Here is a 23,655-nt window from a genome sequence, read left to right as displayed (position 1 = left end):
GCAACACGTTGCTTCCCCGTATCAATCCCAAGAAGAGACAGAAGCAGTGAATTAACTTTTTCCCCCACAGGAACAACCACAGAGGCACTGATGTAGAGTGCTACTTTTTCTAGACTTAGGATTTCTGAGAGCGCATTGCATGACCGCGTCCGCCACAGCCAGAAAAGAAGCCATTCTTTTTCAGCAATATTAAGCTTACTTACTTTTCAAAGTTAATATTCAGACACAAAATAACTTTTAAGGAAAAAGTTTACTCTAAAAACAAGTAATACTAACTAATAGTAGTGGCACAGATATCAGTATGTGAGAAGCTGCAGGAGACTAAAGCTTTCAGTTTAACATGCATTGAATTTTTAACATTATTTTTAAAATAAACAGAAGACAACCGATAAAAGTCCTGAGGATAAGTCTCCTCTCTACGCTTCAACTTCCAGTTGCAGAAGAATTTAGCTGGTACGAGTTTTCAGAATGGCTGCAACATTCTTGCAGTATTCTTGAACTGTTCTTCACAGCACTACAGTATTTTGGAGATTATTAAAATAAATTAATACAATTAAATTGATTTTTTTAACAACCCCAACATAAACAGCCAACCCGAAAGACAATCAGTGTGGTCATGATTCCTTTGGTCAAGCAGTTCAAGCTGTTGCACTGTGAAGATGATCTGAGGGGCCAAGAGAGAACTGACAGGGTAGATGTTTAAGTTGTAAGGTCTCTCTACTTCTTGTCCATCACAGTCTTCTACATGGATGAGGCTTGAAATTAACACTTTCAATAGTGGTAGATCTTTACTCTCACAAAGCTAGGAAAGATGTTACTCATACTGCATGGACTGTTACTGCACTTTTTTAGGCAAGCTAATGGGGATAGTTCCCAATTCTCTAAGTCTCCCACTGCTACTGGCTCAAGATTTCCTTTATAGGTAGATCATTAGAGAAGATTTATCCACCTCTCTTTCAGCCATATCAATGATAAAGAGAGCACTTTTCCCCCCTCTGAATTTCAAATAAATATTCGATTTAGATCTATCTCCCCGAGCTTTTTTCTCAAATTTATCAAATATCTTAATTATTACCCCACTGTCTTCTCCTTCCCCACTTACTGCTTACAATCAATTTTTTATCACTTTACTTCTGTTTTGTCCATTGTGAGGTTTTGTTTGTTTTAAAGAGAAATGGATCCATACCATGACCTTTCTGTTTCACTTGATTAGATTGTATTTGCTTTGCTACCTGTATAGAATTCATAACACTGAAAGTAGACAATTTATACACTGAGATACAGCAAAGATGTTGACAGTGCCAAACAAGAGACTTGTAACCTTTGATCTTTGGTCTGCAAAGAGCTTTATCTTTCAAATGACATTTCAAATAAAAAAAAGCATTAAATAACACAAGTAACACTGTATTACAGATCTCTGAGTTTTATCTTTCCTTAAGGTCCAATATGACACCGAAAACCTTAAAAAATTCAATCATCAATTAGATAGCTTAGTCTAAAAATTTCATGGCCAACTCTCCTTACAGCTAACAAAAAGTCCTCACTTAGGAAATCTTGATTGACATTGCAAGCTCTCAGGACCCAACCATGGAACAAAGAGGACCCACTACTGAAGAAGAATGCACATAGGTCACTGCAAGCGGATGAAAGGTTTTGATAAACCACAATTGCTATGCAATAAAAACTTTAAAATTATTTGCCTGCTCAGGTTCACGTATGTGTAAATGGTACTCTGACATCAGCAAGGGAAGAAAGACTTAAGGACACATGAAAGAACCTGAACCATAAGGAAGTAAGTGAATAAAGAAGAATGCTCCATATCTGAAATCAGAAAAGACAAGCAAAGCTGAGTGCTAAAAGGGAGGCATTTGAAAGCATATCAAATCTTAACCTCAGGAGGTACAGGGACAACATCTCTCTGAAGCAGCACTAGATTACCTGACTTACCAAACATTAACCCATTTGTGTCTGTCCTAGATAATCACCCCCCTGCTGAATCTCAAAGAGCAGCAGAGGTCTGCACCAGAACACAGCAAGTGTTCTAAACTGCTCTGAAGTACACAGTCTACCCTGAGGCCAGAAGGGGATGCAGTCCTTATTATTAAAGTCTGAAACACTACATCAGTAATTAGGATGGGGCCTCAGTATGACCTTGTGATTGTGAAAAACTTTTATACTAAAGTTTCCTGTATTCTCAGCCACTACTATGGCCCTTGGGAATGTTTTGCTACCTAAAGAGACAATGAAAAAAACCTAACCAAGCCTCATGGACTTAAAGCAAAGAGCTACAGGAAGACAGGTCATTCCTAATTTATCTTGTCACTGTGTGACAACTTGTCACCTCAGTAAGTGGATGTGACCTGTTAAGAGTCCATCTCTCTCTGTTTCTGGTCAGGTATTTGAGTATCTATCCCAACATGAAGTCTAACAGCTGTGAGAAGAGCAGTGGTGGCAGCAAAACCCAGCACTTGCTCAGATCAACCTCTATGAAACCTTCGGAGGTGCAGTGATCGGCATCACGAAGCCAGACAGCAGTTTCCACTGGGAAGTACAGATCCCTCTGCACAGCAAGGAGGAAGATCACGCCTTTTTGCTTTGCTGTTGTTTTCAACAAAAAAGGGTGCTTAAAGCTACTAATGGTCACTGATACCAGTTTTCCCAGTAGGAGCTGAACTTCTGATGAACTGCTTAAGCAGATTTCCCACCTAGAGCAGTTGCCATTACGCAGTTGATTCCCAGAAGAGTGAAGTTTCCCAATAGCTGGAGATTAGGGTAAACAATCTCACAGCTTTCTAAGAAACAGGAAAACTAGACAGGAGAAGGTAGACACAAGCATTACCAGATGTGGGTAAGCCAGCTATGTTTTTAAGGAAGTCTTAAGTCAGGATTCTATCTTTCCATATTCCAGGATGGTATTAGGTCATCTTGAAAACAACAGTTTTCAGGCACATACTTCTCAACCACTAAATGCCTCTCAGAAAGAATCATATCAAATTAAGATGAAAGACGGGTGGCTGTAGGAATGAAAGACCTTTCACCACAGCCACTTGCTTTCGGCTGAGCTTTTTTACAGAAGGATACAGATCTTTGAAGAGGGCTGATAGGAAGAAATTGCTTTCCATATTTTTATAGGACATTATTCAATTAAGTTGCATTGTATAAGAGGTAAAAATGCTAAAAATAAAGCGAAATAGATTACTAGCACCTCACTGCCATGAACAGTAAGAAGTAAGAGGCAGTTGAGACCCTCCATTATTTAGAAATCCGTGCTGGAGAAACACTGGAATCTTGCATTTGTAAGAGTAAATGAGTATCAAACATGTAACCCGGGCACAACTAAATCCAGGAAGAAGGTTTTATTCTTAGCCACAGAAATTGATGCTTTATTTATGCCATCATAATTAGAAATCCCATGATATTACATTATTATAAGACTATATCAAGTAAGTCACTGAAAGATTAAAAGTTTCCTGTAACAGTTAAAAATAATGGATACTTTTATCAATACTTGCTGCAAAAGACATCTTTGCTTAAGTGTTAACATCCCATTCCCTGAATTAAAATGGAAAAGCTCAAAAGTATTTCAGAATTTCAAGGCCAGCCTTCAGAAAAATGGTCCTTAATTATTTAAGTAATATTACAAAAAAAGTCATGAGAAGTCAAAGTGAAAGAAGGATTACTTTCAAATTTGGAAGCATTTGTTCAGTGAAAATCTGAAGTCCTTTCACAAACTAGATCATACCAGTTTCTATTAGGCAACATAAAAATTAATACTGGTGAATTAACTGCATACAGGATTGCATGATTATTTCTATACTGCCCGTTTCATGGGCAAAACTCCAATTCTGCAGAAGCCACTGACATATATATTTTTACACTTTTCTATTTAAAAACTCTAATAAGCAGAACACTGGTTATTCTATCATGTATTTTGTAACATCCAATAATCAAGCTGCAACCTGATATTCTGAGAATGAAAAGTGAATACATATGAACCACTACAATACTACATAGTAAGAAATCAAAATAATCAAAATAGTTTTCCTGGTTTAATTATAGATAAAAAAAATATTTCATTTAACTATAGCTTTTCATTTTTTCTTTTAAGAGTTTTAACAGCAGGTTTGAAGAAGAGGATTTTCCATTTTAGTTAAAATTAGACTTCTAGAGTGCCATAACAGACAATACCCCTTCTGGAAACATTAATCCTGATCCCCATAAATCCAGTGTTATGCAGGGAGAAAGCGCTCTCACTATGCTGTGAACAATGTAATAGCAATACGCATTTTTTAGACTTGATTCATATTCAGCAATTACTTAAGGAAAATTATTTCTCAGAAATAGGTACATCCTTTATTCAAACACAAGCAGTAGTTTTGAAGTCCCCAAGAAAATATTTAACTTTTTTTTGTTCAAAATTCTACTTCATTTGTTGGCACAAAGCGGCACTACACAGTAAGGTCCTTCAGGAGCTATTGGCACAGATGATATAATACACAGTCAAATTAGGGTGACTGAACATGTACTAGGTAAACGGGGATAGTCAGTCTAACATTTTTTCTAGACAAAAAAACCCCAAAAAATCAAAATAAAAGAAGATGATAGAGGATAACTGTTTCTCCTCCTTGCAGGTTCTCTCCAAGGTCACTGCCCCCGGGGACACACCGCTGCGTGTCGTCGGCAGCCGATTCTCTCAAGCGCTGGTCAATGCGAGAAGAGCGGCGGCAGTCGCGCACTGTGCGGACTCCACTCCAAGCACAGAACGCTGATCTCCCGCCCATCTAATTCCAGATCACAAAAGCTGTACCTACTGCACACACAGACACGTGCACACACCAAGAATAAGTTACAGCTATCTGAAAACAGTTAAGCAGCTTTGCATGCAAAAAGGCAAGTTTTCTTTGGCGAGCATCAGACCTGGGCTCAGCCCAGCAAAAAGCAAGATTCTGAAGCATGGGTCAGGAAGTTGTTTCCTCCTCTGAATTTCCCAATCTTCAAGTGCTTAGAAGTTTGATCAATGTTTTGGAGAGATCTATCATTTTAATTTAGCAGGTTAATTCTGCATTAACTATCTCTATTGGTTTTTGCCAATGAATTAAACATGTTTATGAGTATTTTCACATGACTACTGAAATGCCATTTACAGAAAAAGACAAATTTTCTCCTCAAAGGAACTATGGACTATATATAGGTTACTATATCTAGTAAGCAGCACAGTGTCCTAGACTTAAATTTTTCAGGCTAGTCCTATCTACGCCTGATAAGAGTAAACTAAATAATATCGAATAAAGCATTCGGTTATTTGCCATAAGAATTGAAGCAATAACTCAAGTATTACTCAGTAAAGGTTATGTCCTGCAAAACGTGCATATAAGAATAGTCTTGGAGGCAAAGTTGATATGTACTCATTGTAATGAAATTTAATATTCTTGATGCTTTTTGTTCAGAAGGCTTCCTTAAGTAAATAGAAGAAAAAAAAAGTACTGAAGACAGTTACCTGCAGTTTTAACAGAGCCTCCAGGACACACACATTTTAAAATAGAGAATGTCTCAACAATAAAATTACAAAACCCTTTAAAGTACTGATAAAGCCTACATGATTTCAGCTATGATTTGGATAACATTAGCACTCCTACCACTCATGTTCTACCCAAATGAATTATACACTAATAAAATAAAAATCTTTGAGAACATTTAAAATTCTTTTCTCCCAAAATAAATTTCTTAGCAAATATTAAATTTGTTTAGTCACATAATCAACCCTGCACATTAACAAACAAAATTTGTTGTTCTACGATCTACGACATCCAACTAAATCACAACATTTCTTAAGTGTACCATCAGGATTTTGCATACAATTTAATGCAATTCACGACTTCCATAATTGAACTGAGGTCTCAAACATTTCAGAGTAGTTTACTGTTCAACACTGGGTTTGCTTTCAAGTTAAGTCTAAATGTAGTGTAGAAATAGCCAAACTATTACATATCAGGTGATTCACTACCTTAAACAGACCATTATGCTGAACTTGCCCCAGAAAACAGCACCAGAGTTAAAGGGACTGGTGAAGAATGAAACTTCAAGACTCAGTTAACTACTTTGTTTTTCTCACCTAAAATAGTATGCTATTATACACGTGTAAGAATAGAAAACAATTATCCTCAACTTTCTATATTCCCTATATAGGAAACAAAAATTATTCTCTCAATTAATTCTTTCCATTAGCAAAACATTAAATACTTGACAAATCGATAATGTTTTTAAGCTCTACTTTCTCAAAAGCATCTTATTAAAAGCCTGAAATGGTGTTTTCTATAAACCTAATTCCATTCATTACTTTAAAATACTGGTTCCCAAATTGAGACTCCCACAAGCGACTTCAAAGGGACACTGAAGAAGCATCTGGTTCACTGCCTTTCCCTCGGTGTTTCCCACCTGACCAAGTGCTCCCATCCTTCTGTCTGAAGAACCACACAGAAACATGGTTGTCTCCTGCAACCATGCAGTTTAGCCACAGCCAAGAAGTGCTGCTGTGACCTCCACCCCAAGTCAAGGTAGGATTTCGAGCATGCTCCCTCCCTCAAATATGCAGAAACCAAAGGTACAGCCGACAAAGCACTACCCCGTCTTTGCTGGTGGTAAGCACAAAGTGTAAGAATGCCTAAAACCAAATGCACACACAAAACATTTAAAGCATTAGTATTCTGCCTGTGCCTTCCAGATGAAAATGTAGACTGTTTTCGTTTGAATTCAGGTGGAAGTTTGGGGTTTTCTAATGCTAATGAATAGCAACAGGAATTTAAGCAGCAAAGAAAAAGTTCTTCATAAAAGAGAAGATTTTGAAAACTCCCAAGGGAAAGCATTAAAGAAGCTGAAGCAGATCTCTGCCTTTGAGAAAATTTGGCATTAATATAAACATATCAAATATCGGGTTTTCCAGAAGTTAAGTGCACTGACGATTGTGAAGTCTTTTCTGTATACAGATGACAGTGAATAACAGTTGCTATGGTGGGAACAGAGACTCAAGTTCACATACACCAGGAACGCACTAACAAAACCTTATCAATCTACTATTCGGTGTCCTTATGCTATTACAGATTACTTTTAATAGGCAATTTGAAACCCCAAAATATTAACCCTCAAGCAATGAGCTGTGCCAGCTATTTTTTATTTGAACATAGCAAAACCAAGCTTATAAGGAATAGTTATCATCACACACAGAAGTCTGAAAAGGGGGTGACTCTTGCATTTTATCATCCCAGGACATCTACTTAGAAGATATTATCAGAAAATTCTTTTACTTTAGTCTCTCAGAGACTGGCATACTGGACTCCTGAAGTCTCAGCTGTCTGTCTTTTATTAACCGAAAGTCTATACTTCCCTAGACGGTTGGTAGCAATGCCAAATCTGTACAAGGAGAAGAAAATTTTAAGATGGGTAGCAGCATTAATTGTCAGTCATCATCCAGTACAGACATTACAGGAGGCTTCTGAGATACTGACTCCATGTCCTGACTGGTAATTTACTGATTTCCTCCCCTGGGGAAGCAGGGGATAAGGAAAGTTCACTCTTTATACTAATATTAGCTAATACAAAGCTTAGATGACTTCCTCTCACGCTTCCAGATTGTTATCCTCAGCATAAACAATTGCTCTGGATACAGTCCAAAATGTTCTTTTTAGCACTACGGGACAAGACTGCTCAGTTACGTGACAGACTGGCATGAAGCACAGAAAAGTTTGTACAATGAATCGTTACCTTCATGGAAAAAGAGATTTCCAGTGGAAGGCTCAGAGAGCCTTAAGATTATCTTATATCATCCCTAGTATGAGATTCAGGAGATGAATGCAGAAGTATACAGCCATCTGGCAAAACCAATTTACGCTCGCATCAGTCCCTATTATCTTTCAGCAAGCACAAAATGCAAAGCTGTTACTTCTGCATAAAACAGCACAGATGACAAGTACAGCGTTCATATTAAATAGGAATCCACTCTTAAGCACAGAGCAGTATTTCTCAACTTGTTGCACTTTAAAAAGTTACATTCTTCAGGAATGTAATTAAAGAAACGTATTAGCTCAACTTATCCTGTGCCAACAGAGTTGAGAACCTGCAAACATACTGCTTTCTGTATGCTTCATAAGTACTTTTTCACATAAGAGAACAGGAAAAGCAGGTTTATATTCAAAGACACTTAGTTTGTATCTCAATTTCTTACTAGCCCATATTGATACTGGGGATTGCCCCAACCCATGTGCAGAACCTTGCACTTGGCTTTGTTGGACTTTCACACAGAGGACCTCTCATCTCTCAAACCTGTCAAGGTCCCTCTGGATGGCATCCCTTCCCTCCAGTGTGCCAACCACACCACACAGCTTGGTGTCGTCAGCAAACTTGCTGAGGGTGCACTCAATCCCACTATGTCATTAATAAAGATATTAAACAGTACCGGTCCCAGCATGGACCCCTGAGGGACACCTGTTACTGATCTCCATTTGGATGTATTAATCTACCACTATAATTAATACACTGGAAGTATGTATTTAACAGTAAGGTTTTTCCATGAAATTCCATGATTTTCAACTACAATGAAAGCAACTGTTCCTACCATAGGTATCTCCTATTTCAGATCATATTTCACTGCAATCACTACTGATACTGGCTTAAGAGGTAGCAGAATGATAGCAAGTTTTGATTAAAATATAAGTCTGATGTAGACTTAACAACCTTGTGGTAAACAAATTTTGTTGTTTAGGTCAGGATAAAACACAAAGAAAACTAAAGCTAAGCTAAGATTCTCTGAAATATTTTAAAACAAGTTTGCCCTTGCATATATTGACAGTTCAGCATTACAGGCAAACAAGTTGCTCATACCTTGCACTTGAAGACATTCTTTCTAATCAAATCTTTTTTGTTTTTCCAAATTTGGATGACGATAGTGCTGTGTTAAGAGCAACTGTAGATGCAACCTGCAGAACATTCATTCTTTCTAGTACACAATTAATTATAAGAATGCTATTTCATACTACTTTCTATAAGTCACTAGCTTCGTTAACCAGTGTTGGATAGGCATTAGAAAGAACACCCAGTTTAAAGTTGTTTCCATTTATCTATTTCCTGATAGACTTTGTTTCCTCCCCACTTAACACAACGACAAAATAATTACCTTGGAATTTCTTATAACATAGGCAAAGAAGATTTTAATCTTTTCCAATGCCCTTATCCAAAAAGGTGGTGGCAAAGGAAGCCTGAAAACATTGATAATGTAAATTTTAGTGTTTCATAGTTGTCTTATTTTTTCTTCTCCAAAAACCATTCAGTTCATAAATAATCTCTGGGGTTTAAGCATCAACCCCAGAATGGTCATAAGCCCCCAACTACTACTTAGGCTTTAGTTTAAATATTTACTTCCATTTCATGGGAAGAGAAATACAGAATTTCAGATTACAGGGTACTGAAAAAAAGCCCCAAAATTTGGAGTAATAAACACTAAACACTCAAACCAGAAGATGGGGTGAGAAAAAAGTGGAATTTTTTTCGATTTTTTGTTTTTCTCCAGTGTTTAGTTGACTTTGATTACTCATATTCATCAATTCTTTGAACATAGAAAGTAACTAGGGAATTTAATGCCAAAAGCTAAATTTCAACAACAACAAAGGAACTTCACCTGTTCTTGTTGTCCGTAAGACCAATTGTATGTTCAACAATTTGAAAACTTACACTCTTTATTTCCTTGATTTAAAACCCAACTTTAAGTACTTGTTTCTGAATGTCCAAGCTTAATCCATTTCAAAATAAACAAATTCAAAGAAGAAACCCATCAACCCTAAATTACATAATCCAGAATAAAAAGTGTTTAGTCACAGCTACAACTCAAACTTTTAGAACTGCAAAATGTCATCCTTTTAGACAACCTTGGTACATGAAGCAATGAAGTATACGTAAAAGTTTCCTTAGCATGAACAATTCTATTATTTTAATTATTTCACATTCAGATTCATGTGGTGTCATAATAAACAAAACCTTAAATTTTTTCTCCTTTTATTTTTTCCCTTCAGTGAAGATGAGAGGGAAGGGAAGGCAAGGGGGAATTTAGCACTGCCTCCACCTGCTTGCAAAAGGTCAGGGTATGGAAATGTACCACTGACCAAAACAAATATGTTAACTGAATAGTCCTCACAGGGATAACTTTACTTCCAATTGTGGTTTAATAAAGACTGGATTCTTTCCTCAAAAGACACCAATTTCTCTTTTACTTGCTGTACTGGAAAACTGTTTTAGAAAACTGAGGTATATTAATAAGCCCATGCTAAAATGTGTTCTACAATCTCATGCCCTAATCAAAGGTGTGCTATAATGTTAATAAAACGTTACTAAATAGCAAGAGGAAAAAGAGCTGATCACTGCAAAGCGCTGAAGAAAACACTAAATGATAATGTCAATCTCTGAAGCTTTGTAGGTTAAAAATACAGGCCCTAGGGTCTAGCTGCACTGAATGCTCATTTTGGAATATAGCTTCACTCCACATAATATAGTGACAAATTCTATTGTGTTTACCTAAATCTCTCCAGCCAAGAAAAGGTGATCTAATGTGTTTATTTAATCAGGAAATTTACAACAGTCATTACATTACTTTCTTTATGTATCCTAAAAGACAATGAAGACAGAATAAGAATAAAGACAAAGAGCATTCTCCTCTTCATTGTGAAGCCCTTTGATATATACACTTAAACAGCTTTTGTGCAATGACTAAATATATTATAAATATATGTATATAAAACCCCGCACTTTTACTTAATAATTCTCCAGAGAACTTAATTCTCAGCTCTTTGTTTTAACAGATTTAGATGTCTCCTACAGAAGAAAATTACTAGAGTACATAGCAGTGACTTATATGGATGTGCCTTTTCACTCTTGTGTTTATTTGTTCGTGTGCATCTAACCTTGTAACTACATTTGAGGGGACTTACTCCTCTTGATTTCTTCAGTCTAATGATTGTGCAGTAAGGTCTACAGAGCATTACTTGTACACTTACTTCCCTTGCTCCCAACGAAACTCATCAAATTAAGCGTAGTACAATAACTTAGAAAAAACTTGTGTCAGCTATCTAAACAAATAATGGTCATCTCTATGGTGATGAATTTCTTTTGTTTCTAAATAACTTTATACCAATTTTCAAGAGATTACAAGGGATTGTAATATAGATATATAAAAGTATTGGGTAGAGGTAGCCTCCTTATCAAAGAGGAGACACAGAGTAGAACCAGGAAAAACAGATGTTTGATTGTGATTCACATGGCAAACTATAGAGAATTCTATCAAACTCCCTTTTTACAAGGAACTGCCCAAAACAAATGCATGGGAAAAACCAGCTAAGCAAATTTAGTGTGATATGCTTTTTTTTTTTTTAAATTGAACTTTTTTTCCAAACCTGGTTTAGAACAATTCACTCTGTTCCCAGGGATAAAGCTTTTCATACAATATTTTCCTTAACTGTTATGACACATTTGACATGATACACTGTATCAGTTTTTCAGACTTCCCCTGTAACCATATCAGCCAGAACTGAACCTAGAAGCAGCAAAACTACTCCCAATCCATCCATTACTATTACAGTGTGATAGCAGTAGAACCAGTTTCTGTATCTTCATTACAATTTCACCAGTGATTTTATAAGTATGAACTCTAATAAAATTTATCTCAATAACACATTAGTTCCAAAGTCAAAGTAATTTTGGAATTTAGAGAACTCTAAAGAGAGCATCCATATAAAGCTGAGTGAGTCCATATACATTCTCCCTAAATTTTAGCATAGAGTCACCAACACAGTCCCATCAAACTGAATCTCAGCCAGTGGTTACAGCTAGGAAGCAATTTGGAACAACAGAGACAGCTACCACCTGAAGCAGAAGGCTGGCCAGCTCAGTTGGATGCACTGACCTCCATCTTCAGTTTCAATCAACTTCCAGGGACAGTAACTTAGTTTTTATGCTAGTCCATGAAATGGCATTCCTCAAGAAAACAGGGCATCCCATTCAAAACTGAAAGTAATAACAGATCAGCACGATTATTTGGAGATCATTTCTTATCTGTTGGCCATACGCTACTTTTGGAAATGCACATTGTTTTCTACTGTGGTTGTTAATTGTTTTATTCCATTACCAACTTACTTTCTCTCTCCAGTGAGCTTTCCAAAAATGGATTTCAAGTGGATCTGTACATTATACAACATATACACACTAGAATCAGAAAAAAAGACAATTGTCTTGACCCCATCTTCCTTCCCTGCCATGAGCAGTACCATGCCTAATTTTCCTCCAACCTAGAACATTTTTGGATGAAACTCTATTAGAAGAAAGTCAACGTTCCCCATTTCATTTGCGGATTTTCTTTAAAACCTCTCCCTCATCTCAAATTTATAGAGCCATCACCCTTTTCCCCAGCACAATCTTCTGTTCACAACAGATACTGCTCATATAACATACTACAGTACTCATAAGAATGCTGTGAAAGTTGTCAATCTGAGCGTGGATTACTAAATGCAAGATCATTATGGCATTTAGACTGATGAGGAATGATTCTCTGCAGTGTGTTGAATCTTGTCTAATTTTAGATCTTTATTGAAATACCATAATCAACTTCAGGTAAGAGTGACTGTGTCTATTCAAGATATGATTGAATTTAATTGGCTGCAAGAGGTGACCTCTATATTTCAAAATACACTACCTGACATGATTTAGAACAATTGGCTGCAATTTTTTCAGCATGCCTTTTCTTCACGAATCAATATATTGCTTTATTACTACTTTTTGTGCAGCATTTAAGAAACTTCATACAAAACTGTGATTGCTATGTTGGAGGTTAATATGGGAAACCGGACACTTGAAAGGAAGCTACATATTGTTATGTGAAGCTCTGAGTTTCAGAGCATCTGTGGATTTAAAGCCTCTTAGTATGTAATATCAAGCTAAGTGCAGTAAAACAATTAAGCTTCTAGATGGATGTTTAATAAAAAAATTAAAGCAATTCTACAGCAGGTCTAGACTGCATATACTGTAATTCATATGCTCATGTGTGGAACTTTTCTTTTGCACTATTATTTTAATCATTCCAATTATATTGCCATAAATTCCAATATACCATCCCTTCCGTCAATGCTTCCGGTACTCATTGCCTTCAAGAAAGGCCATTTATTAACTATGTCCCCATACTTGAAAGTGCTTACTTGCTAACATTCACAATGGTTACTAAAAGGAAGAGAAAACACAAAGAAACAAAGATTTTCAGACAAGGAAGGTCTTAAAGTTTAAGGTTTAAATTTAAAAGTACTTTCACACCTTTCCAGTCACCCTCAAAGTCTAGTCTGTTAGAAGCAGACTGCTAAGGACATAAACAGGCAGTGTTTTGGTTTTTTTTAAAGTCAATCTGTAATCAAAATAATTACATTTATGAGCTCTGGGGAAAAAAATAAAATCTCACTATTACATTACAAGCAGTGCTTTCTTAAAACAGTCATTAAAAAAAAACAATCTTTGCCAGCCAAATCCAATTCCAATGCATATTATGGGATCTCCACATACAGAGCTTTCCTAAACTAATTTGGTGAAGGAAGACTGACAGGAAATGAATTAAAGTCAGCATAGCTAAAGGTTTTACACCATGAAACACAATTTATATCCCTGTTCCTACTGTAATTATTCTACAATCAAGAATGCATCAAAAAACCCCATCAAATGACTGAGAATCTAGCTCATTGACAACTATCACTGCATTACCTTTAATCTAGCTGGAATTATGGCCACGATATCTCCCCAATGAATACATATTTGTGACAAACATAACCTGCCACTGCATGTCATTCCTACTGCATAAGTGCAGCTGGAAGAATATCACCCGTACCTGACAACCTTCAGAAGCTGCAGAAGAGAACACTTCAGTGACTACAGCTACACTTTGAGAAGTCAACTCTTTCACATACATTAATTCTTGGGTAATTTTCTCCTCCCACCCTTCCATCTCCCCTCCCTCCTAACTGGGGGATCAGTGTCCCAAAGCCTGTATAGCTTAAACTTCTAAGGAAGTTACTTAGCTAAGGGAAAGTTGCAAAAAAAGTCTTTAGATTAGAGCGATGCAAGGTAAGAAAGGTAAAGTTACAGATAAAGACAAATTTGTTAGTAGCTCAAAGATTCAAAAGTAAGAACATGGAAAGGTGCAGAACTGTAAAAAAAAAAATTATATGGAGTCTGAAGAGGATAACCCAGCACCATTGATGGTGGCAGCCTCCTTTCTCCCACCTGACCAATGTGTGCCTGGCCAGCAGAGACTCTTTGGGTGCCTTAGCGGAAGCTAAGAGTGTACTAGTAGTTTTTAAATCCTACCTATCCTTTGTGCGTGTTAACTAATAAGCAATCGTTTGCAGTCAAGTATACCCTCTTTGCACTCTGTAAAATGAGTGAACAAAGCAATCCTGAGATGGACAGTAAGAACACACACACCATGTTATCTGCATTTTGTAACTCATATCGATGTGCCAACTTCCCTTAAGTGCATTAGGCAAGGAACTATAATCTTTAATACTGTAGTATTCTATAAAGCATCGACTTGGAACAATTTAAAATGTTAAATGTGCAAGTGTTATAGAGTAGCAGCATATCCATTTCTTCCTGAAAACTATTACAAACCATGGTGATGCTCCCAGATAAGGCATCAAGTTTTCACCTCCACTGATATTTAGATATGTCAAGAGCATTATGAGCCCAGATAGGTACCGCTACTAACCAAACACTAATCTCTGAAAGATGTATTTCCCAATTCAGTCCACCTATTAATAACATCACGTCATGGCAGCTAAAGATTGAGGAAGTAGGTAATCAGAAGAAAGAAAATAAAATTCAGGTAAAGAACAGTTGCTTAAGGAAAAATTAAATACCAACCTTAATAAAGGCTGATGAAGAAGTCAGAAGATCAACACGCCTTTAAGGAGTCAGATCCTTAAGTGAAGTAAATTACTACCTATTGACATCAGTGGACTTCCCCCCCCCCCCCAAATACAGCATGAAGTCCATGCAGGATTTAAACACTGGGTGGCAGAAGAGGCCATCATCTCGGCATCCAAACATAGGCATATTGTGCCACTTTAGATGCAAGAGAGCACCCAAGATACCCTGAAGCTGAACCACAGGATAGGGAAGAGAAGCTTCAGGTGACCCACACTGCTTGGAAGGGCGGCTGGACAGGCCATCTAAACCAGAACTAACACACATGCTTGGGCAGCTGTCAGGTGCCCTATTTCTGCCACACTGATGGCAGGACTAAAAGCAGTTTCTGAACTATAGTAGTTTATAACACACTAAGAAAAATTGAGAAAAGGGTAGCATACTGAGCTACAATCAGCTGCTCCATCAACAGTTCAGAAGACCGAGCTGGAGAGAACATCTGGTGAGGCAGCAGGGGACCAGCGTGTCATCTGTTGCCCTGATGTAAATTGTGGCTTGTGGGACACGCTGTTTATACTCTGAACCCTACCTATAGCATTTCAAAGCACATTTGGCACAAATGTCACTTGAGACTTCCTAAAACTGAAGGAAGTAGAAAAGACTAAAGAAAAGAAGAGATTTCTCCCATTACATGGCTTAGTTAAGTAAATTTCATTTCCTCTACAGCACTTAAAGGCCTTAATTCTCAAAACACTGAGTATCACCAACAAATACAAACTAGACAAAACCTGTAGGTGGACAGTCCAAAGGATTCTCACTAGTTATGATTTGGTGCCTTCACAGAACCACCATAGCATGGACACATAAAAATAGTCTAAAAAAAAGTACTGAAAACACAGCCTCAAAAGAGATGCCAGGGATGTCCGCCAGCCCCAGAACCCTGTAACTAACATCATTTCTTACCGATCATACTGCTGCATTCAAGGAAGCAAGATTTTGTAATTAAAACCAGAATATAATTCAACCTCTGACTTTTGTGCCAAATCCTTCTCCTAGATTGAGCAAGAACTTAAAATTTTGGCTAAGTGCTTAGGTGAAAAGGGTCACAATATTAAAAAAAGACAAACCAAACACAAAACTTAGGGCATCACATGATTTCTGCCAAGTTTGATTTCTACCATTATTTCTAAAGGTTCACAAACACATCAGTATACCTATTGCCCCTTAGAATTGGATTAAGAAAGTGCAGAATCTAACAAAGCCTAATGACAGAAAAGGAATACAGAGCCTTAAAAACAAAACAACACTCTCAGATCTCAATAAGCCCAGAAAAGCAGCATCATTTACACATTTTAATTATGTAGTGCTTAGAAAAAAGCCAACAACTTATCTTTGCTATGCAATATCTTGTTCTCAATTCTTTTTAAATTGTTTTGCCTGATTAGTATTTTAGACACGTTTGCTATATGGAGAAATGAATTTAAATCAAAACACAATCAACCACTCTAGTTGTGATCCCACCTGGACTCCAGGGTGTACAGCATCACTTCTAATGAACTTGGCAGCTGAATAATCTTTGAATATGATTATAGGAAGGAAAAAATTGTTATACTTAGCTTGTGTTACATTAATTACAAGCAGAATCCTTACTTAAGATGGGAGGGTATTTACATGTATTTCGAGTGAGCTATCTTAAAGAGGATCACAATAGAGACAAGGCACTTAATTTACCACAAAATTAACTAGACAGTGACAGCCAGACTAAGGTCCAGAGCTTCTGGCATCCCTTTTACCTCACAGCATTTCTCTTTCATGAACTCAAGGACAGGAAAGCCACATTTTTAATAGCAACCAAGACAAAGGATATAAAAGTTTGTTTTTATGAAGTATTATTAAAATAAACTGCAATCCTCAGTCAAGCTTTGTGGTTCTGATTTTGAGGTTAGCAGCTGAGGAAAGTGGGGGGGGGGGGGGGGGACGACAGATGGGGGGGTGATGATGCAGGAGAGGAAGAGTCATCAAGTTAACGTTTGACGAAAAAACTGCCTAGTTCCATATTTTAGAAAAACTGGAAAAATGTGCCAAAGTTATCAAAGTGGAAGTTTATTTCTGAATCAGTTTCTTGTTCCTTTTTTAAAGCAGAATTTATAATATTTTTCTTGAAAAAAAGTTAAGCAGCAAATTTCTTTTACTTATCCAGTTATTTTACCTCCAAATTCTTACTTTACTGAAATTGAGATGTTTTATTCTCACGTGACATCACCTTGAACAGCATCATTTTTAAGCTGCTGTTTACAACTTTTTGATAAGTTCACTGTTTGTACAACACTTGTATAAACATTGATTAAAAAAATTATACAGTTCTACTGCTCATTAAGTGTTGTCTCAAATTCCGCAATACAAAACACACTTGTATCTTCTCAAATTGCACCATGGTGCTAGAGATACAATATCAAGGTTGTCCTTCGAAGAATTTTACTACTGCTTTTCTTGGAGCTACTCTCTACTTCAGTGAATATCACTAAAAATATAGTATTTAAAATACACCATGGATAATAGTCCTTTTTTTTTTTTTTTTTTGCATGGATATAGATCTTTTGCCACCTTCTGTTATAGTAAGTATTCGGTCTCCTTCCCAGACAACTGAATAAGCTTGCAAATGCTGAGAAACAAATTTACTTATGTCTTGGCTTTCAAAGAAAATGTAGACAGACTAAACTGATAAAGCAATTGTTTCTTAATCTCTTTCATGGCAGAGAATTAGTTTCTCTCAATTCCAAAGTAAATTGAGCATTCTTTGTATTTGATGTTTAAGTACCTGTAGATTTAACAGTTCTTCCCACTACAGAAGGAAAGGGATTTAATACAAGCACTATACAGAAGAGAAGGCTGTACTAGCTGAAGAGATTTGTCTCAAAGCAAGTTTTTCTGTATATCATTCAATAAATTGTGTTTGGTGTCATTTATCTTCAGCAAACTTTGAACATCTGCAAGCAACTCAAGTCTCACAAATTTCTATACTCCCCTCTGAGACTAGAGCTGCTCATTTACTTGTATGAAAATTAGCAGACATGTCAATAAAGCCTAAATGGGGAAAAAACCCAGCAAAACATTTTCAATAGTGTCAGTTCTGATTCTTTCCCAATTTTGTTTGGGACCTGTACACACAAAAAAGGGAGAAAACTAAACCATTTTTCATCAGTTCTGAGTAACTTAGAATAAACATGATTGTTATATATTTAAGCCTTAAAATTTGACTATAAACACACATAGAATATTTAATGTTTCAGATATTAGGACTAAAGAAGGCATTAATGACTAAAACCAGTTCACTGCACAGCTTGCTGTGCTCGAAGCAGAAGGAGGCATTTCCCTGAAAGTTTAAAAAAGGAAACCCAAATTTGGTGTTGCATTTCACCAGAGGGCCAGAGATGGGGAATGACATACAAGGGGCCCTTGCTCATCCAGAGCATTCATTTTATTCATCAGTAAAGCATAGATCCAATTTCTCTGGTCTCTGCTATTTCCCAATCTCTTCTCTCACCATCGAGTACCAGCACATATCACTGACCAAACAGACCCATGCAGAAAGTTCTTCAGTACTGAAAATGCTTAACATTGTGCCAAATGCTACCTAGAAAGTAGTTTGCTGTTCTTTCATTTACAAATCCTTCCAAAACACTCAATACCAGCACCACTTTCCCCCCCCCCCCCCCCCCCCCAATAGGAGGAATCTGCCTCTGGAACAGAGAAATGTCCACAATTGCATTCAATTTATTTTCTCACTAGAGAAGCTGGTACCACACACTTGTTGATTATACATAAGCATAAGATGAAATAAAGTGTGAAATGCCATTGTATTGATATTAAAGCTTTACGATTATCTGGAATAGAATTTATTTGAATATGAATTTAAAGATTAATAGGAAGCAACTCAAACAGGAAATTATTATTAGGCATACTAAAATGCATTTGTTACAATAATTAAAATCACAATTCAAAAAGGTCCCCTGAATTCATCACTTAAATTGTCCCAAATAAAAAGTAAATAAAGAACATCTCACCCTATTAAGTGCATAGTGCATAAGTCATTTATTACACTGGTCACTTGGTTTAATTGAAATTGTGAGTTACTGTGCAAGAGTTTCCATTAAACAGTTGACCTATGCTATGTAACATTACTTCTGCATTAGTGACCTTCTTAAACAGTTACAATCCCCATAAACTATGAAACTATCAGCCTCAAGAGTACAGACTATGAGTAAAAGAAGAAAAAATCTTTTTTGGCAACTAACAACATAATTCTGATCCAAGGTTTAAGGACATCTGCAATGTAAGCATATCCAATTAATAGCAATTCAATGCAAGTGCGGGAGAAAAACTGGGAGAAAAGCACTAAGTTGAACTTGTAGCACACAAATGCTAACAACTAACAAATTACAGGAGACCAGAACTCTACAGTCACTGAGTGATAAAGCCACTGAAGGAACCACTCAAGTGTAACCTTGAAAGGGTTAAACCAGAAATTTGTAATCGATAAGAAGGGCAAACAATTATCATGCATCTCAAAGTGGGGGAAAAAAAGCAGATTTATCATGGAATAAGAGGTGAGTGACACTGTACAGAATTTATTAAGAAATGCTTTAAAGAGATTCTGGGGTTGGGCAAAACTTATTGTGGAATGTTTAGGGGAAGAATTAAAGACAAGAAAAGGGAGGAATCAAGGTGGTTCAGGGATGAACAAACATGGAAAAATGTGAGAAAGACTGAAATAAGCTGACTGCCTGTGTCTGTTTCTCCATTTAAACCACTGAAATATTCAGCATACAAGATAAATCCCCTCACTCCCAATACCTCCGAGAATACAGAGTAAACAATATTCAATGCTAATCATCATCTGGTATTAACACATGGTTTGACACACATTATATTTATACTAATTAATTAAGCATGCCCAAACTAAGTGTCTCAAACTATCTACTGAAAATGACCCTTGTTCTGTGTTAACTGTTGACTGACCTCTGGAAACTCTTTGGAATGGAGTTAGTTGTCCTGGGGCAAAATCTTTGCTACATTTCAACAATATGACACAATAAATTTCTAGAGCTTGCAAGTTTTCTTTAGCTTTTTGTATTTTTATTTATTTATAAACATAATTATATAAAAATAATATATAATTTGAAAATATGAATCTATCCTATTTTATAACATATAAAATATTTAATTATTTATAATATATTGCTATATAATAATATTCAAATAAGTATCTATATATATTTGAATCTATTTTAAAATAAAAATAATATATAAGCATATAATTATATACATATAATACATACATGGCACATGGTATACAATATGTACATATGCAGCCATAGATGACAGAAGAAAACCGAAACCTAAGTACTATTACTCAGTCTTAGCTTTTAAGTATTTAGCAAGGTAAAGGAATTGAATTCAGCATATCATAACTGTTGAACAACCCAAATGACTTTTCCAGTCTGGCGAATAGTGTAATAGAACTGATAAGAAATAATTACTACTAAATACATGAAGTGACATTTTATGCTTACTTTGCATAGTCAAAGAGCCTGCTGTCCCAGAGCTGATGAGTTCCTTTAGGACCAGAATGGAAGAAACAAGAATCTGTACCATCAAATTTGTTGAGACCATCTTCAGAGTTTTTTGATGCATGGCTGTGCACAACATCCAGTAGAACAGTAATGCCCATTGAGTGAGCAACGTCAATCATTTCTTTCAGGTCATCTGGAGTTCCGTAACGGCTATCGGCATGAAAATGCAATGTGTTATGAGTGGTATGATCTGAACTCAAGCTGACAATACTGAACATTACTCAAAAAAACTACGTCAAAGTCAGCAGTTCTTCATCACCTAGTTTCCAGTTATATAGAGGTTATTTTTTCAGCCTCTTAAGTAGTAGCTATTGATTACAAACTGACACTTAAAACAATTTTTTAATTATAAAAATTACATCATGAATGCATACAATGCTTTGCAGAAATAGTTTCAAAGTTTTATTCTTCCCTTTTCATGTTAATACATCAAATTCAGTATAAAAAGATAACTGATACAACTTAAAACTTCTATTCAATATTGAACGCTTCCTTAAAAGAGACAAAAATATGTTTATACTACTGGAATAAAGTAATCTGTAATGACTACAAAAGTAAATGTGCATTCATGAAAGTCCCCAAAACACACCATCTGCTGCTGTCCTGCTTATTTATTTGTTTTAGCTACTACACTATTTTCCAACTCGGTTTTAAATAAAGATTATTTTTTTTTTGTCTCCTGTGTCCAACACACATTTCTTTCAACTAATTAAGCCAGTTAAAACTTCCTGTCTAAATTTAGCCTGGCTGTCCCTTGAGCTTCACCAAGATGAAAACAAAACAAAAAAAAAAAATCACAACACTCAGGTTTATCAATTTTCTTAACAATTACCTGAATACATTTTCAATCTATTTTCACTCTCGGCCTCAAATCCAAGTATAGTCTGTTACAAGCATGGGAAAAAGTTCCCACAGAACACAGAGCCATGATTTTGGTCAAGTAGTGTACAGTTCTGTTTATCATAAAAGAATGACTTACACATCGTGTTTGCAACTGCCAAGAATTCCACAACACTAAACCCAATCATAAAGACTGCTGAAAGCTGGATTAGCTGGGAATATGCTATGACAGCTGAAGTTACTTATAACCTTTTTGTTTGTATCCTACGTAAAGTGTTTCACAGAACAGCTGATCACTATGCCCAATTGATTTCAGATTTAAGAGGAAGCCAGAGCAAATACCTAAGCCATTACTTTCTCTTTCCATTAAACACTTATTTGCAAACACACACATACAAGCATACTGATTTCAATGGATGAGGAGTAAGGTAAAATAACAGAGAAGATACTGAAATACTTAAACCTACCTTGATGCTGCAAAGAAGCTTGTGACCTGATAACCAAAACTGGCATAGTATGCATGTTCCATAATAGCCATCAGCTGGACACAGTTATAGCCTATAAAAAAAGAAATAAACAAACCCCTGCCTTAAGGACAGCTAAAAGAGCATTAAACACCTGTAACATTCATTCCAGTCTTCTCTCATTTTAGCTGCTTCTAACTCTAATGATTAACAACTAAAGAATCAGTCTCTTTCAAGACATAATTCTACCTAATAGTTTATACTTACATGATCTTCCATTAAAAATGGAATGGTCAATTTGTCAAGTGATCTACATATAACCAGGTATACTGAATCTCTCAGATTTAGAAAACAATAAATGATAAGCAAATATAATCTTAACTTCAAAATGCTAGCTGTGCCAATCTGCATGACCTGAACTTCTGCTTCACTTTTGACACTTGCAGTCAGGGGGTGCGGGGGTAGTCATGGGCTACACACGCTATACTTTGTGCCTATGGAATTCCTTTTCTACCACTGCAAAAAATCACTTTTTTTCCAACTTTAATGATGACATTTCCCCTCTACAAGAGTTTTTTTTAAAAAAGAGAGAAAAAATTAATGTGGTCTTGTTCTGAGTTTACCAAAGAACCAAGCCAGTGCAGGAGGGTCGGGGACATGCTGTCTTGTGTATCACCTAAAACAGTTCTGTGCAATATTAAGGGATGGAAATCTAAAGGGAAAACAACATACTAATGCTGATGTCACAGTACTTGCCACACAACTTAAAGCTATCTTTAATATCAGTGAATAACTGCCCCAGATAGCTAGCAAGTAAGGACTACCAGCAAAAGATAACCTCAGGATTTAATCTATGGTCTCGAGACTCCCACCACAATCACTTCTCTTTATTAGTTTAACCAAAATCTTCAATTCATTCTTTAGTTTAGACAAAATACTGGTTTCTTTTTTATTGTTCTTGTTTCTGTTTTTAAATTTTGCAGTTATGAGAAAGTTACTATTAGAAGATAGTTGGCATGAGCTCAGCACTTTGTCAGATTCATTACTGTTTTATGTCAGGCTCATTGCACTTATTTACAGCATTTTTATACATAAACAGTAACATAGCATCAAATTAATCTCATTTGATTTGCTTGCTATTTTGCTATTTGTCATGCACATATTTCTACAAATTATTAATAATCTTAGCATTCTTACATACTGATGTCTTTAGGCTTGTCCTAACAAGACATTCCAAAACCGAATCTAATAGCCCCTAAAAATACATTTAAAAAAGACTTAATTCCTCAGTGTTTACTTGATGTAAATAAGAATGAACACTATCATTTCTATATACCCTACCTAAATTTGATATTACTTTTATTTTGTAGTGTATCAGCCTTTTCATGACATTTCTCCTCCCCAAAGAAAAATCTGTAGGTAAAAGCAGAAAGCTTTTCTAATTCTGTGAAACATATTAACCTCCTGGAATGACTGAAATTCTTTGGCAGAAGGAAAGAGTCAAGATATGTAATGTGGAATACAAATTTACTGTTTGTTGAGGGCCTCCAGATGTGCAAACTCCCTCATCTCACCTGCAAGCTCAACTTTATTGAAAGGCAAAAACCACATTCTGTGAAACACTGACCCAAGTAAACCTACAAAAAAACCTTATGGCTTCTTCAGACACTGGTAAATAAATAAAAATAATATGAAAGCAATAAAAAAAAAAATCAACATGTAAGCACAGCCACCTTCCACTCCACAAAGGTCTCAGCCATGGATGTCATTATTTTACAGTT

At 36.1% G+C, this 23,655-nt stretch overlaps 1 protein-coding gene across 8 annotated transcripts in view; it reads right to left on the bottom strand.

The window, feature by feature from the left end:
* Positions 1–23,655, bottom strand: part of GBE1 (1,4-alpha-glucan branching enzyme 1) — a 173,573-nt gene that overhangs the window by 75,967 nt on the left and 73,951 nt on the right. For all 8 annotated transcript variants that reach the window (XM_054806013.1, XM_054805983.1, XM_054805996.1 and 5 more), the window contains 2 exons: positions 21,878–21,968; positions 20,511–20,720 (listed from right to left, as the gene is read on the bottom strand). In XM_054806013.1, the coding sequence (XP_054661988.1) occupies positions 20,511–20,720; positions 21,878–21,968 (301 nt within the window). The remainder of the gene's footprint in view (positions 1–20,510; positions 20,721–21,877; positions 21,969–23,655) is intronic.

The sequence above is a fragment of the Grus americana genome, chromosome 1 (assembly GCF_028858705.1).
Source record: "Grus americana isolate bGruAme1 chromosome 1, bGruAme1.mat, whole genome shotgun sequence".
Classification (NCBI taxonomy): domain Eukaryota; kingdom Metazoa; phylum Chordata; class Aves; order Gruiformes; family Gruidae; genus Grus; species Grus americana.
This window is presented reverse-complemented; position numbering and strand designations above follow the sequence as displayed.